The sequence below is a fragment of the Elgaria multicarinata genome, chromosome 3 (genome assembly GCF_023053635.1).
Source record: "Elgaria multicarinata webbii isolate HBS135686 ecotype San Diego chromosome 3, rElgMul1.1.pri, whole genome shotgun sequence".
In the NCBI taxonomy this organism is placed as follows: Eukaryota; Metazoa; Chordata; class Lepidosauria; order Squamata; family Anguidae; genus Elgaria; species Elgaria multicarinata.
Genome location: NC_086173.1, coordinates 27,540,428 through 27,556,699, shown reverse-complemented (window position 1 = coordinate 27,556,699; position 16,272 = coordinate 27,540,428). Strand labels below are relative to the sequence as shown.

Below are 16,272 nucleotides of genomic sequence, written 5' to 3'. Positions count from 1 at the left end.
CAGACCTCCCGCAGTTGCCCACCCCGGACTTACAACACTCCTGAAACCATGTTCTCATCCTAGTGCTAGAAAGGTTAGGGGGAAATTCCTAAATGCTTTCTAAGTGGTGGCCCGCCTTAATCGCACACGTGCCGCATCAAGTCAAGCTTAAAACTGTTATTCTGCTGTGCTTCGTTGTACGTATGAAGCCTTTTTCCTCCGGCCCCCTGGGTTGGGGGAATTTTGTCTCTAGTTAATTGAGCTGAAAGGAAAACAAGACAGGGGTGGCAGGTAGGAGAGAGGGCCTAATTCTATGCCAAAGTGTGCCAGCCCTACCCACACACTTGCTCTCCCTTTACCATTTGTGACACCTCTGCTACAGCCTGGCCATGGGAAGGGGCCATGGGAAGGGGCAGATGCCTTCACTGTAAAAGTCCCCAGCTTGGCATCCCACCTCCACCTTGTCCTCTGACACTGAAAAATAATGGACCACAGAAGGAGGATAGAACATCCCAGCTCCACCTCATCTTCTGACTCTGGAGGAGAAACAACCACAGAGGGAGGGTAGAGCGTCCCAGCTCTGCCTTGTCTTCTGACTCTGGAGGAGAAACGACCACAGAGGGAGGGTAGAGCATCCCAGCTCTGCCTTGTCCTCTGACATTGAAAAATAATGGACCACAGAGGGAGAATAGAACATACCAGCTCCACCTTGTCCTCTGACACTGTAGGAGAAAGGACAACAGAGCATACCGGCATCCCAGCTCTGCCTCATCCTCTGACACTGGAAGTCTCCTAGAATTGTACCAGCGGGTGTGGCAATCATTGATCTAAAAGTGTTATCCTGATTATATGGAACATGGAGATCTACCAACAGCATTGAGACTGTAGGTTTATCAGATGCATGTCTCCTCCCCCCCTCCCCACAGACAGATCTTCCCTTTCACATGAATTTCGGAGCCTATCAGGTCCTTTATACCTTTTTTTTTTTTGGAGGAGGGGATTGGCTGTTGCTAATTTAACCCCAGCTATCTTACACTGCATTTGCTCCACCCACCACCACCTCCATTCCACATGTTAGGGCCACTGAATCCTTCCCTGTTTTGACCAAGAAACAAATTCGGCCACGGCCTGCCCACACTTGTAGCCATGTAGGGGGGACTTGACTCTTGGTGAAATTGCTTTATTGGAGAAAAATATGCACATGAAGAAAGGAAATCAAAAGAACAGGAATGCTTTAACCAGAAAAAGCAAATCCACAATTGGGCAATATATTTATTAGAGCCAGCCAAAATATCACAAAATAGTAAGCAAGCTTTCAAGTTCTCCAGAACCAAGGTCAGCGCAAGGCGTTCCACACTTGAGGAAGGTGACACCTCCTCCGCTCCCCACTCGCCTTTAAACACTTTCAGCAGTGAGGGTGATGTCTGGCTTTCTGATGCCATCTCACCCCTCAGTGTCACCCCTCAACGTCTGGACATTCCTCAGACTCTGCGGTTGTGGGCAAGGTGGGTCCAGGTAGCATTTGTGTCCCTCCTGTTTTGCGGCACTGGTGGCAAATGCTGCTTAAATCAGCTTTCCCCAACTGCGTGCCTCCCAGGTATTTTGGACAACAACTCCCAGTATTCCTGATCATTAGCCATGGTATTAGTGCTGATGGTATTTGAACTCCAAAACATCTGCAGAAAGCTGGTTTAAAGCAAGCAAAGCGAGTTAAAGTCCTTTTAAAGGGTATTTGCTGCCACTGCATGATTCATCACCCTTCTTGATTTGCCGCTTGAGCCCAGTGGCTCAATGTGGCACAAAGTAGATCCAGCCCTATCTGGAAATCTTCATCGGGCTGGATAAAGAGTTCTGCTTGCTTACTATTTTCTAACATTTTGTATACCCCAGAGACGTTCCAGAAAGTTTCACCAAGGCATCCCTGGCCCGGTTGCTTTGGCCTTAGCCAGAAAGCAGTGCATAGCATAGTCACTCTGAAGGCCCCTTCTAACATTACCTCAGCAATGTTGGATCCGCTGCAGTATGTCTACTTCCCATGCTGCACCAGCAATGTCAGAGGTCTCATAGAAGGAGCCAGTAGCAATGCAATTCCTTTCCATGCTAGTGTCAACCTCTCAGAAAACAAGACTCTGCTGGTGTGGGAAGGAGCCATCTTGTAGATTCCTCCCACATAAACCTGGGCTTCCAGTATTACCAGACATGAATGAGACATTCCACAGCCGTTTGTACTCTGCTGAGGTAATGTCAGAAAGCGCCCTTAGTCAGACAGTAACTTCAGGCCAAAAAAAGATATTTCATGTGAGGGTTTAGATAGTTTGCCTCTCGGTCCACAAGGAATCAATAACCTGCCCTTGTTTGTTGCTTGGCAATGACCGAAGGAGGTATTTCGAGTAGCAGGTTCAGAAACGGTGGTGTTCTACACCAATTCATTTTCAACGTGAAGCTCCACATGAGTAGGCAGTGGACACAAAGCGCAAGGTGGTGCTCTTCATACTTCCACCACTGAAACCATGATGAGCAACATGTGCCTCTGGGCAAGAAGAGCTGAGGGCATCTCCACCACTGGTCTGGATGCTTCTTGTGGTTGTGCTGCCACTGCCACAGGTGGTTTTAGCGCTGCTGCAAACACTTTCACTTCTGTGGGGGGTTCCACATGGAGAGGTGAATCCCGGCCCATGGTGTGGGCCGCTATCATGAACTAATGCCCCTTCACTTCTCTGGACAGCTGAGGGAAAAGAGAACCACACATTTACATTTTGTTGAGAATCCCGACTTGGGCCTTAGCTAGACCAGCCTTTATCCCAGGGAGAACCCCAGGATCGTCTCTGTGCATCCAGATGACTCACAGGGGATCCTGGGATCAAGGAGGGATCATCCCTCCCTGGCACCGGGATACAGCCCTATACTTTGGGCCTGCTTTGGGCTCGCGGAAGATGTGGCCCGTTGCCGCGGCTTGAGCCGGCTCCACGCATGGGGCGCAGTGCTCTCGGGGGTAGGATGGGGGGAGCGGGGAAATGACATTATTTTTTAAAAAACCCAACCCTACCTCTGCGCACGAGCGTTTGTGCACTCCTCTTCATTTAAAAATAAAAATGGGTGCAACGCCTCTCTTCCTGAGGTTGTTGCGCCTTACGTGTAAAAGGGGGTGACATCTCGCATTAATTCCAACGCGAGGTCTCCCCTCCTCTGCCCCAGACTTTCAGGTAGGTCTAGCTAAGGCTTTGGTTTCCTACTAGAATAAAGACATATCTATATGGAAACTCTCTATGCTTTCATATGGTGCTTGTACAATGAGATATCTAGGTATATAAGAAGATGATGCCATGCAGGATAGACCTTTCATGGCCTGTGAGTCATAATAATAAGTAAGCATGGAACCTCCATATTCTGAGACAATATACCTCCAATTACAAATGTTAGAATCAAACAACATCAGATTCCTCTTTCCATCAGACCTGGTTAGGGATGGGGGTAATCTGTGAGACTTGAGCCCATTGAGGTTCACTGGTTTCCATCTTGAATCTAAATTCACCTAGTCCCTGTTCCTGAATGTGAAAGTCTTTTATTTCCTTTTCCAATAGGAAAAGTGCGCATTTGGGTGTGCATTTTTAAAGCATGCAACCACATGTGCATTCCACCCCCCATTGACTCAGGCCTTAGCTAGACCTACCTGCTATCCCACGACGGAGGAGGGAAAATCTCGTGAGATCCCTCCTCTGTCTACACATGACACATGACGACCTCAGCAGGAGAGGCGTCGTGTCTGCCATTTTTTTATTTTTTAAAGGACCAGCAGTACACAAACGCTCGTGTGCTAAAGGTAAGTTTTTTAAAAAAATTAAATTATTTTCCCCGCTCCCCCAACCCTACCTCCAATGGGTGCGGGGCCAGGTCAACCCGCGGCACCTGGCCACACATTCCGCGGTCTTGGGCTCAGCCCGGGACCGTGGAAAAACCAGGGCCAAATGGGAGGGCTATATCTCGGGGCAAGAGAGGGATCATCCCTCCCTGATTCCAGGATCCCCTGTGCATCATGTGGACACACAGGGATGATCCCGGGGTTCGCCCTGGGATAAAGTCCCGTCTAGCTATGGTCTCAATCATGAAAATGTGCATTCACAGGCTTATGAGTATCCAGGGTGGATCCAATAGGATTGTGCCCGAAAGTAAACATTTTTCTAATGAGTTCATGGTTTTTACTCGATCGCAAGCTCAAGGAGACACGGGCTGTGGGCAAGACATACACTCCTGTTAGCATTCGCATTTGGAGTTTCACACAGGGCAAGTTTTGATACTTATTGAACTGAAACAAAATTCCCATGTATCCCTAGCCCTAGTTATGATTTAGGGCAGGCCAGTGCTGGAGGTGGGATGCTGGACTTGATGGGCCTGTTCAGGTGGCATTTCAAGCCCTGTGGTTTTCTGGGGTTAGCACAAAATACAAACCGTGCTGTCACACACAACACTGTAAACCCTGCCTGGTTCCTAAACCAAACACTAACCACAAACCTTTCAGTTGAGCTCCTGAGTCCTCTGAATGCTCCACCCCATATCCCAGTGTCCTCTGCAGTATGAACTCTGGAGTGCCCACTGTTGAAGACAGTGATTGGCACCCCCATTCCCACTAAGGAATATGTGTCCCAGCCTGTCTCTCACTAGCCAGGATAGTCACTGGCAGAATTGGAGCAATTAGGAGTGCAGCGGTGCCGTCCTGAGTGCACCGCCATTTTGAGAGGGGCACCTGCTTTCCTTTATTTTATTTATTTATTTATTTATTTATTACATTTCTATATCGCCGGAGAGCCGGAGCTCTCTGGGCGGTTCACTCTTTACTCTGGTGGTCATTTTGGTGGCACTGAGATCGTGACATGGCAACCAGCGTGATATCAGCAATCAGGAGCTGAGTTCTAGCTTGCCGGCTAGAACAGCCTAGGCAACTTAGGCTGCTCTTGCCACCGAGCTCTATGATTTTGGCCTGTTAACCCCAGCGGGATCACATAAGACTAAGCCAGGGCTAGAACCACTAACCCTGCTGCAGAACAGGGTTAGTGAAGATAGTCCGACTGGGGTTAGAAAGTGACCAGGATTTAGCAAAATGCATCACACACAATGCCTTAAACCCTGCTGCTTAACCAAAAAGCCTTAGCCAGCAAGTATTAAGGTGTTGTCTGAACAGGCCCAATGTGATCCAGCAAGGCACTTCTTATGTTTCTAAGCTGGCAAAGTAGGGGGTGGGTTTCTGAAGCTCTCATACATTGTTAGGAGGGATGGAAATCAAGTCCATCACTCAATTAAGAAATCTTCTTTATTTTATGTATGTATTTGTTGGATTGTTTCCCTGCCTTTCTACCAAAAAAATGGTATTCAAGGTGGCTTAGAAAAACAATTTAAAATATCTTAAAACAAACAAAACTTATTAACTCATTGTGCCCGATCAAAACTCCCTTGATCCAGAGGGAGAAGCGGGTAACAAATAAAATTATTATTATTATTATTATTATTATTATTATTATTATTATTATTATTATTAAAACATAACAATTGCAGAATAAAAACAGCATCCAACCTACAGACCCATTTATGGGCCACATACCTTCTTGAATAAAGCAGTGTTTCCTGCCATTAGAAAGATAGAAGAGAGGGAGTGAACCTTGGGAGGGAGTTCCACAGCCTGGGAGCGGCTGCTGAGAAGACTCTCTCACACACATTGCCACCAAATGTACTTCTGATGGTGGTGGTCTTGAACAAAGGGCCTCTCCGGAAGATCCTAAGGCCTAGGCAAGCTTGTATGTTAAGTTGAATCAAATTGACCATTGGAGTTTTAACTGAGTCACTGATCTATGCATCAATTAAAACTGGATAATGTTTCATGTTAATAAATATCTCGGTGCATAAGCTACTCACAGATGTTTACAGCACGCTCCCCTTCATTCAGCCTAGAGGAAATAAAGGAAAGAAAAGTTTGCATCAACAGCTGGTTCAAGGGGTCTCTTAGGGCTGATTCACACATTCATGTTAATCCCTATTGACCTGACTGCTAGCTGTATTTAGATTTTTAAAGGTCTATTAATGGAGAGGACAAAGAGAAATGACTGCAGGCCCTATTCCCTCCTGCCCCCCCTCAACCTTCCTCTGTTGGACCAGAAAGTCTGAAAAGAGTTTGGAACAGGGGAGACTGGTAGCTCCAATTTCAGTGGGATACAGATTTCCACCAGCCGGAAGTCTAAAGGAGCAGTCCAAGATGCTAGACCCATTATTGGGGGTAGGGATCAGCACCTTGGATAGCTTTTTTAGACTTCTAGCTGGATGTAGCTAAAACCCAGAATGGAGTATCGGCTCCACCAGAACTGATGCCACCGGCCTCCCCTGGATTGTAATCATGTTCAGCTGAATGTGATAACAGTCCACTTTACAATCCAGATCCTTGATACCAGATTAGAAATAAATGCACTCCTTCATTGCTTCAGGGCCACTGAGGAGAGAGACACAATCAAGGCTTTTGCTAAATTCTTTCTGAATGCTATGAGAATAAGGTCTTTCCAGAATTGATTGTGTTGCATATTATTTCTCAAATTTGTATGTAATTTCTCCCTACTCTTTTGTATGTCTAAAGTCTGGTCAGTGACCATAATAAAGATGATGATGATGATGATGATAAGCCAGCAGCTGAATTCTGGGGTGAAACCCATGTTTTGATAGAAGACAATAAACAACCGTCAATCTGTGGTACTAAACTCTCTCTTTAAATGTCTCAGTTCAAGATATCAAATGTCAAATTCAGAAAATTGGGCACATTCGCACCATGTGTGAATGATTCACTTCATTTCAAATCCAAAAATCTAGATACAGACACATCCTTTGGAAACAATAGCTTGCCATATCCCCCCCCCCCCCGGGGATAAATTACACTTACCAGCATTCCTCTCCTTCCAGAAGCTTCCTGTAAGTAGCGATTTCGATATCCAGAGCCAGTTTGATGTTCATCAGTTCGTGATATTCCCGTAGCTGGCAGGCCATGTCCGTCTTGGCCTTGCGCAGGGCTTCCTCCAGATCAGCCAGTTTGCCTTTGGCATCCTTCGTGGCTCCATGTCCACGTTCTTCAGCTCCGGCCACCTCTTCTTCTAGTTTGGAACGCTGTGGATGCAGAACATACAGGACATTTTCTCGTGCCCTTTCCTGGAAATGGCTGGAGTCTGGCTCCATGTGGAACACGGAGAAGCCATTTGCAAGTAGGGATGTACGGATTTTGAAAAATCTGCCCCATCTGTGTTTCATGGATAATAACAATAACAATAATAATAATTTATTTATTTCTTACCCGCCTCTCCATTTTGATTGAGGCGGGAAACAACAGTAAGTATAAAACACATAAAATACTGATTAAAACATAGCATACTTTATTAAAACATCCTAAAAAAACATCCTAAAAGCATACTAAAAATAATAATAATAAATTTATTATTAGGTATCTTTATTTCTGTCATCCACTCTTTGATGGAATCGAAATTTTAAAACCAGAATTTTGTTCTACTTGTGTTAATTTGCATTAGTTCTAATGCACATTAACAAATTAACTAACGTGCATTAGCATTAATGCAAATTAGTGCAAATCCCCCTAAACATGAAAAAAATGGTCCATGAATCCATGGAATCTACACAACTTGGAAAAAGTTAGTCTGCTGCTGAATCTGCAGGTTGGATTCAAAGGAATGCAAACTCATTTGAACCCATTGCATATTTTTCTGACATTCCTATTTTCAAGCAATGTTATCCTGTGGCGCTCATGCATACTAAGATTTCTGGATCTTCTAAATTGGCACCAAATTACACATGACATGAGAGATCGGTGACTGGATCCCCTGATCTCTTCAAGTTGGATCTAGATTTAAGCTGGATCCACTACAGTGGGAGTTGTAGAGCTCCCCACCCTCTCTTTCTCGTGGCAGCCCCTCCAGCCCCCTGAAATTGCTACACAGAGTCAGAAGACCCTGCTGAATGGGGTGAGCTGTGCTATGTTGGGGAAAACCCCCAAAATTGGGTAGGGGCATCTTCCATGAAAGGATCCCTTCTTCTTATGGAAACTCCCTTACTCTCACAGAAGGCAGTTCCTGAACCCAACCGCATATTTTTATTTACAAGCTGATCAAATTCACCGGGGGCTGTGAATTTGATCAGAGCAATGCTGCTAGGACAGGGTGGGTGAACAATTTCTCCTATCCTGTCATTTTCCTGATCTACATTTCCCCCAAGTTGCCATTTGCCCTGCTGGGAAAAACATACACGTATGCTTTATCTAGTAAGGTACACAGCAGTGCTGGGATGAAGTAAAATACAAATCAGGTCAATGCAGAGGAAGAGTTAGTCCTCACCCGATTCCCAGTACTACTGCTCCAATTCCTTGCAACTTAAGCATAGGCCAACTAGGAGGGATCTTAATTGGCCCCAACTCCAGAGTACCTGTACCTGAACATTATCCGAGTGGGATGGAATGAGACCAAAGGGAAACAACTTACATGGAAGAGTTGGAAATATATGAATCTGCCCTTAACATTGATTGCAAAATGTGTGAGTCAGTTTCTGAGAATTGCTCTCCCACTTGTACTTGATATTCCGATTTGCAACCTCAGCTCCCGGTGTTCCATATGGACCATCCATGAAACTCACCTGAGCTTTGACATTGGCAACTTCTGACTCCAGCCTGTGAGCCACACGGGTCAGAGCCTGAAGTTCTTCCTTGGCAGAATGCAGATCGTCGCAGTGTTTCGCTGCTGTGGTCCTGAGCTCTTGATACTACCACAAGAAGCAAAATTACCGATTAAGAAGTGGGACGGGTCACAAGGATAAGGATTGACGGAGCCCACAAGATCTGCCCAGTTGCTTACTTGGCATTGGAACCAAGCTTCAGCCTCAGCTCGGCTCCTGGAAGCAATGCGCTCATACTGACGCCGGAACTGCTCAACGGTACGGCCCATGTCTAGCTCTCGACGGTTGTTCATGTGCACCATGACGCACGTGTTAGAAATGCAGTTCTGGAGCTCAGAGATTTCCTGCAGTAACATGGAATGCAATGGCTCATTTATCGCTGTGTTCCATTCAGAATTAAATTTAGGGATGGCCGATTTTGGTATCCCTCGATTTCTATTTTTTCCAGGCTTAAATTCAGTTCATCCCATTTCCACATCAGTCTGATATTATCAATTTTTTTTAAGTGGACCTGGAAATTTGTATGTATTTTTGTGTGCTTTTCTCCTAATGCATACATTTTAATGTCATTTTACCTACTATATACATTTTTGAGCAATTTTTCTAATATTTTATTAATTAATTTATTTATTACATATATATATATATACCACCCCATAGACAAAGCTCTCTGGGCAGTTTACAAAAGTTAAAAACAGTGAACATTAAAAAGAAATATACAAAATTTTAAACCATCAAACATATAAAAACAACAGTATCCATTTAACAACAACAGTTCTGGGGTCCATTAAAAACAAACAAACTTAGCATATGTTGTTAAATGCTGTTAAATGCCTGGGAGAAGAGAAATGAGTGGCTCTGCTCCTGCTGGAGATCAGCCACATACCAGGGACATGGGAGAAGCACTTCAGAAGGACAAAATGTCCTTCTGAAGTGTGAGAACTTGTGCCACTGCAGCCCTGATCACCTCCTCCTTCTCCTCCCCCTCCTCCACCCCTCAGATGAGAGATTGGACAGGTGGTGACCCTGAAACTCCTTCCTCAAATTGTGACTTTGTTGGGTGGCCCTGGAGACTGCCTGCCACTGCCCCTCCTAATCTGCCACCTGAGCTGGGGATTCACTCTGTCTCCTAGAAGGGCCAGCCCTGCCCTAAAGGGCAGGCCTATAATGAGAGGGATGGACTTGCTGAGACATAGAATGTTCAGCATGACAGTTATAGTCCACTGGATGCAGAGGTACCCTGTTGGACCGTGATGGGTGACAAATCTGTTCAGTTTGTATTTTAGTGTGAATTTATCTAATTTTGCATTTTTGAACCAATATTCAAACCAAAACTCAGTTATCCTTGGACATTGACACTTCTCTAAATGTTGCAATGGAGTTTTCCATTTCTTTTTTTTAAAACAATGCATACAAAATGTGTACTAGTGAAAATAATGTTACAATGCATTATATTAGGGAAATTTCTTGCAGAAATGTCTGTATTAGGCGAAATTGCTTACAAAAATGCATGTGTTAAGAAAAAGGTGAACAAAAATGTGTATGAGTTTGCATGCAAACTGGAAAAAAAATCTCAATCTTTGGGCTGAATCACCTTAAGAATGGAGAAAATGAGGAACTGAAAGAAACCAAAATTGACAGATTCATCCATCTCTACTGCTGGGAGAAGGGAGACACCACAGACTCCTTAGGAGAGACTGCCGAAAAAAATGCCTCTCCTCTTGCTGTTTTAAATATCTTTTTATGAGAAAAGACTGCCAAAGCCTAATAACAACAGCTGAAAATCTTATCACCTGCTCATATATACGTCTCAAGAAGCTGATGTGTTTCATATGATTTTCCACCTTGGCTTCCAGTTCTGCCTTGTGTGAAAAGGCACAGTCCAAATCCTGCAGAAGAAACAAATCCACATTGTGTTGTGCCAGATTTTGTCTCCTTAGGACATGGTGAAGTAGGAAAGGATGGAAACAGAGGGCATGTCTAGACCTACCAGGTGTAGAGGTATGGGGGGGGGGGGAGATCTCGCGATATGGTGATCATGGGATCCCCCACTCTGTCTATATGTGGTGCGTGACATCCAGGGAGGAACAAGACATCGCGCCTGCCATTTTGTTTGTTTGTTTTCACCGAAGAAGAGCGCACGAGCACTCCTGTGCAAAATGTAGGTGGTTTTTTTAATAAAAAAATATTTACCCACTCACCCCACCCCACCCCCAATGGGCACAGAGCTCCTGAGGAGCTCTGCACCCCGTGCCCAGTTCCTGGCTCCTTGTGGTTACTCACAAGGAGCCAGGACAAACCATGATGACCAGCCACAGATCCCGCAGTCTCGGAATCATCCCAAGACCATGGGGAAAGTGGGGGGAAAGGATATGGCAATATCCCGGGGCAAGGGAGGGATTTATTTATTTTATTTATTTATTTATTTATTTAGAATATTTATATACCGCTCCCCATTGAAAAATTTTGGAGCGGTGTACAAGATAAAATGAAAATAAAAACAGAATAAAACAGTTAAAACAAAATTTAAAAGAAGCAAAAACAGAGATTCAAGGCTGCATATGGGATCATCCCTTCCTGCTCCCGAGATCCCCTGTGCATCATGTGAACACACAGGGATGATCCCAGGGTGATCCCCAAGATATCGCCCCATCTAGCCTTGGCCAAAGATGGGGATGGACACCAAAAATGTGAATGTCACCTAAGGGTCAATGCCATGGAAATCTCACCTAAAGTAACATTTCAGGGGAATCTGAAGGGGGGGGGTTTCCTCTTCTGAGAGGAATTTCATGAGATGCCAGAAGGACTTCAGTAAAATTTGTAAGGTTTCTCAGAGGAGTTCTGAACATCCCTAGAAAGTTGTCAACAGGATTTTGCCTTATCAGACGCAAGGTCAATAGAGTTCAGTGATCCAACCAAGGCTAGTGAAGGAGAAGTTGTGGATGAACAATCAATTTATCTATACCTTATTAGGCTCACACTGCCAGAGCAGAAGTGGGGGTACATATTTTCCTTTATTTTATTTTATTTGCCTTTTTCAGCCTCCCCCACCCTTATTTTTAATGTTCTTAATGGAAGGGAAATAAACGATGCCACTTCCAAGGCTGGGGTAGCTCCTGCACCCCATTTCAGAGGCGTGTTAGGGAAACAGGAGGGCTTTGGATCCTCTCTCTGACATGCTGCCCTTTTGACCTCCCTGTCACTGGAGAAGCAATGGCAAAAATGCACTAATGGATCTTCCCGCGGCCACGAGCAGAAGGATTATTCCAAGGGTAGATCTGCCATAGGCAATTAGTGTCCTAGGCGATGCTCCTTGAGTTGAAGCATTCAGAGTGATTTTGAAGGAAGCCGCAAGAGACAACACAATTTCTCAGGAGGGTTCCCAGCTTAAAGCTGAAGGTATGATATCTTAAAGTGTAATCCCATGCATATTTGGACAGGAAAAAACCTCAATGGCCATGGAAAGATCTGCTGTTGCGTTTTTGTCATTGTTTCTCCAATGACATAGAGTTCAAAAACACAGCATACCAGAATCGTCTGGGGAAAATTCCAAAGCCTTCCTGTTTCCCCAAAGTTCTTTGGAGGCATGTTGGGAGTTGTAGGACTTCTCTCTATCTAAACATGCATAGAATTGCGCCCTTAGAAGGCGAGGGGATGAATTCCATTATTATTCAGGTAACAATATAGAAAAAAAATGGGGAAATATTTGGAAAATACTAAAAAAACAAACCCATGGTTGTGTGAAGAAGCCCACAATCTGGACAAGAAAACCAGCTCAACATGGCCATAATCTACTCATGTGTGTGTGTGGGGGGGGGGGGGATCAACTTGTGTTGATTTCACCTTTTTTTTAAAAAAAATGTATAGATAATAGGTAATAAGATAGATATACATAATAGATAATATAGATAGTAAGAAAAATAGCAACTTCCAACAAAAATATTGCTGTGCTCACCTTTTTAAGTAATACAAATTCATTCTCTGTAGATGTTTGCTTATTGCATTCCTCTTCGTACCTAATTAAATGAGGGGAAATACTCTTTGCATCAGTGAAAAATGTCAAAATGAAACATTAACCACTTGGTGGTAGTGATGAGGGACTCTGCCATGCTGGGAGGTTCTTTAGTCTTTACTGTACTTCACATTTTTGAGACATTGAGCCTGGGCTTGACATTTACTGTGCATTAATCATTCCCTAAACACTGTTGTTTCCAATGTCATGACCCTCAAGTTTCCTTCTGTTTTTAAACAGCACTGTTGGTGAGGGGTTGTTTTTTTGTAGAACAGGGAAATTGTGGTATTATTTGTGAAAGGGAAAGCAGAAACTCTTGTTCCATGTGTGCAATTGTGCTATTCTGCTACACCTCAGTGCCACCTAGAGCTTATGTAGTGGAAAAGCAGGAAAGAAAGTATTTTTTGTGTGGTGCTCAGATCTCAATTAAGTGACAAAACCTAAAGTAGATTAGCAGCAATTATTAACAGCCTCATGCAGAGAAGCTCATAGAGTCCAGGAACCTTTCAAAGGATATTATCTATAAATAAGCAATCAGGTGGGGGAATATGAGAAAAGTACTAGATGGTGAATAGGTCCATGTGCCTCCAGTACAGTTGTGTTAAGATTTCTATGTCATGTGGAAAATCTTATTCCTCCGCCACCTCAATATGTCTTATCTTGGGTGACCATATTTTGGAAACCAAAAAGGAGGACAACATGGTCGCCCCCAAGGGGGCGTGTCCAGTACCAAGGGGGCGTGCCCACCCGAACATAGCCTTGGTCACATGTCTGATTTTACAGCACACATTTAAGACAAATCTGTTCTACATAACATCTTAATGTTAAAATCACTGAAATAAAGAACAAGTGAGAGATTCAATGTATCTGAAATTAACTTCACTCACTCCTACTTTTGTAGGTTTTGCTGTACTTTGAAGTTTTGCTATACTCTGTGTGTTGCATTCTCCCCTTCCCTCAAATATCTTTTCTGACTGTATCTTCACTCACTGCAAGCTGCAGTTGTTGTTAACAGGGTTTACTACTGCCCCCAGATCTGTTTCAAATTTGGTATGGCTAAAGCTCTACCAAAAAGCTTTCATGGTGCCAACTTTCATCTCTTTAACTTTAAAAATGACGATTTTAAAAATAATAATTTCAAAACCTCAATTTTTAAAAAAAAATCCTAAAAAATCAATGGATGAACGGATCTGTTTCAAATTTGGTATGGCTAAAGCTCTACCTAAAAGCTTTCATGGTGCCAACTTTCATCTCTTTAACTTTAAAAATGACGATTTTAAAAATAATTTCAAAACCTCATTTTTTTTAAAAAAATCCTAAAATACCAATGGATGAACGGATCTGTTTCAAATTTGGAATGACTAAAGCCATTCCTAAGAGCTACCACTGTGCTGCGTTTCATGTCTTTATCTTAAAAAATGACAGAGTTATAAGCATTTTTGTTAATTCCCATCAGAGCTGCTCTTTGGAAAAAAAATCCGGATTTCCCCTCCCCCTCCCGGATTTGCCATCAAAAACCCGGACAAATCCGGGCAAATCTGGTCATATAGTCACCCTATCTGTGACTTTCAGCATACATACAAATAATGCATTTTATTTATTATTACACCACCCTTTAGATAATGTGCTATTTAAAAATCTAGGCACTGTTTAAAGCTCACCTCCTCTTATGGCCCTCCAAAATTTGCTCCGAGGCCTTATGCTCAGCCTGCAGCTCAGCTCTCTCTCGCTCAATGCACTCCAGCTCCTTCTTGAGGACACTGACCTGCTCATTGAAGAGCGGTTCCATGTCGCTTTTGTGACGTTTCCTTTCTTGCACAAAATCCCATTTCGTCTTGAGCATCAGATTGTGCTGCTCCAGCAGTTGGACCTGAATCCCAAAAGGAAATGTTTGTGGATCTACGTCTTAGAAATCAACTAGCGTGTGGAGCAAAGCCTACTATTTTCAAATGTCTAAACAAACAATTATTATTATGTATGGATATGTCCCATGATATGTTCTTCCTTCTCTCTCTCTCTCTCTCTCTCTCTCTCTCTCTTAAAATTGTCATACTTGCAAATAAATTATTTTTAAAAAATAGGCCAGGGGTGTTGAACCTCAACCCTGTAAGACAAATCTGGTCCACCTGGAGTCTTCTGTATTTTCATGTGGGCTAAAAAAAAAAAAAAATCAAACCAGAACCAGGATAGAACAAACTTAGAACTGGAAAAATGAGGACCACTGCAAAATCCACCCTTAGTTGCAGGTGGTATGACAGATTTGCTGTTACAAGCTAGATAACAAAGCCAGAGTGAGGGGGCGGAAAGAGCCACACCCATCAGAGTACCACAACCAATGAACTGGAAGAGGAAAGAGAAGGGGCAGGGTGGAGTTGAAAAGCAAACGAACGAAAACCCATATGAAAGGGGATAGTGTATGATGGAGCCCTTGATGCGGTTATGAAACAGAGGGGAAAAACTTGGAGGTAAACCAGAGGAGGAGGGGGAATAGTTGTGATGGAGCCCTATGACAAAGTCTTGATCAATACTGCTCCAAGTCATGTGCCCAGCACCCACTGAATTATGGTGGAAGAACGTCAAGGCCTTGCACATTTATCTTCACAAGACTAAGGCCAACAGGGTCCTGTCATTCTGGATTGGACTGCTAGCCCTTTTGCAATGTGCTTAAAATGTGGCATCAAGGATCTCCTTCCGGTTCCCTTTAACCATAATCATTTAGCTATGTCCCCCCAATAGATTGCCACTGAAACCCACTCTCCTCCTTCCCACCTGCAACTCACGTTGTCGATGAAAGTGGCCAATTTGCTGTTGAGGCTCTGGAGCTCGTTCTTGGCTTGACACTTCACTGCTTGGGCGGTGGTGTCAATCTCCAAGTCCAGAGGCTGCAGAAGGGATTCGTTGCAAGTGACAGGCGTGATGTGCGCTGCCCCGGGAACAACTCCGCCGGCGTTCATGAAGCTGTGGCTGAATCCGGCACTATGATGGCTGTATGCAGTGGCACCAACACCAGCAGGGCGCCCCTTTCTGGGGAGGCTGGTGCTGGTGACAAGCCGGGGTCCACTGGAGCCAATGCTCTTGCTGCTGAAGCCACCTGCTCCTCCACAATACAGCCCCATGCCTACAGGAGGGCAAAGGGTGTGATTGACAGGGCATTGGCCTCCTCTGGGGTGAGAAACTTCTGAACAGGAGCTGTAGTTTCTTGGGCTGCATCCAGGAGCGGGGCGATAAGAGGAGCAAGACATTGCTTCTCACAGGAGTTGAACAGAAGCAGATGAAAGAAATCGCAAAAGGCCCCTGTGGTTGGGTGATGGGACAAAGGGCGGGGAGTGAGGAAGAGAGAGAGAGGTGGCGAAGTGTTTGAGGGATTAAGTAGGGCAAGTTGCCCTTTATATCCATTTTGGAAAGCTGGGTTTGGCTGCTTCGGCGATGGGGGAACAGCAATCTCATGGCATTTATGAGCTGGGAGTTTTCGGCAACAGCCTCCTCATGCATTGGGCTTAATAACCAGGCCAAACGCAGCTCCCCTTCTGAGTGTGCCTGTGAAGAAGCTCCTATAAAGTCATTGGATCGAAGGCACC

At 44.3% G+C, this 16,272-nt stretch overlaps 2 protein-coding genes across 2 annotated transcripts in view; one reads left to right on the top strand and one right to left on the bottom strand.

Annotated features, from left to right (window-relative positions):
- Positions 1-16,272, top strand: part of LOC134395286 (keratin, type II cytoskeletal 80-like) — a 224,060-nt gene that overhangs the window by 15,532 nt on the left and 192,256 nt on the right. The gene's annotated exons all lie outside the window — the stretch shown is intronic.
- LOC134395289 (keratin, type II cytoskeletal 8-like) lies at positions 117-15,810 on the bottom strand. The gene is made up of 10 exons (XM_063121443.1): positions 15,475-15,810; positions 14,356-14,564; positions 12,638-12,698; positions 10,476-10,571; positions 8,862-9,026; positions 8,644-8,769; positions 6,893-7,113; positions 5,884-5,915; positions 2,615-2,704; positions 117-241 (listed from the first exon to the last, which is right to left on the bottom strand). The coding sequence occupies exons 1-10, from the start codon at positions 15,808-15,810 to the stop codon at positions 117-119; spliced, it is 1,461 nt and encodes a 486-aa protein (XP_062977513.1).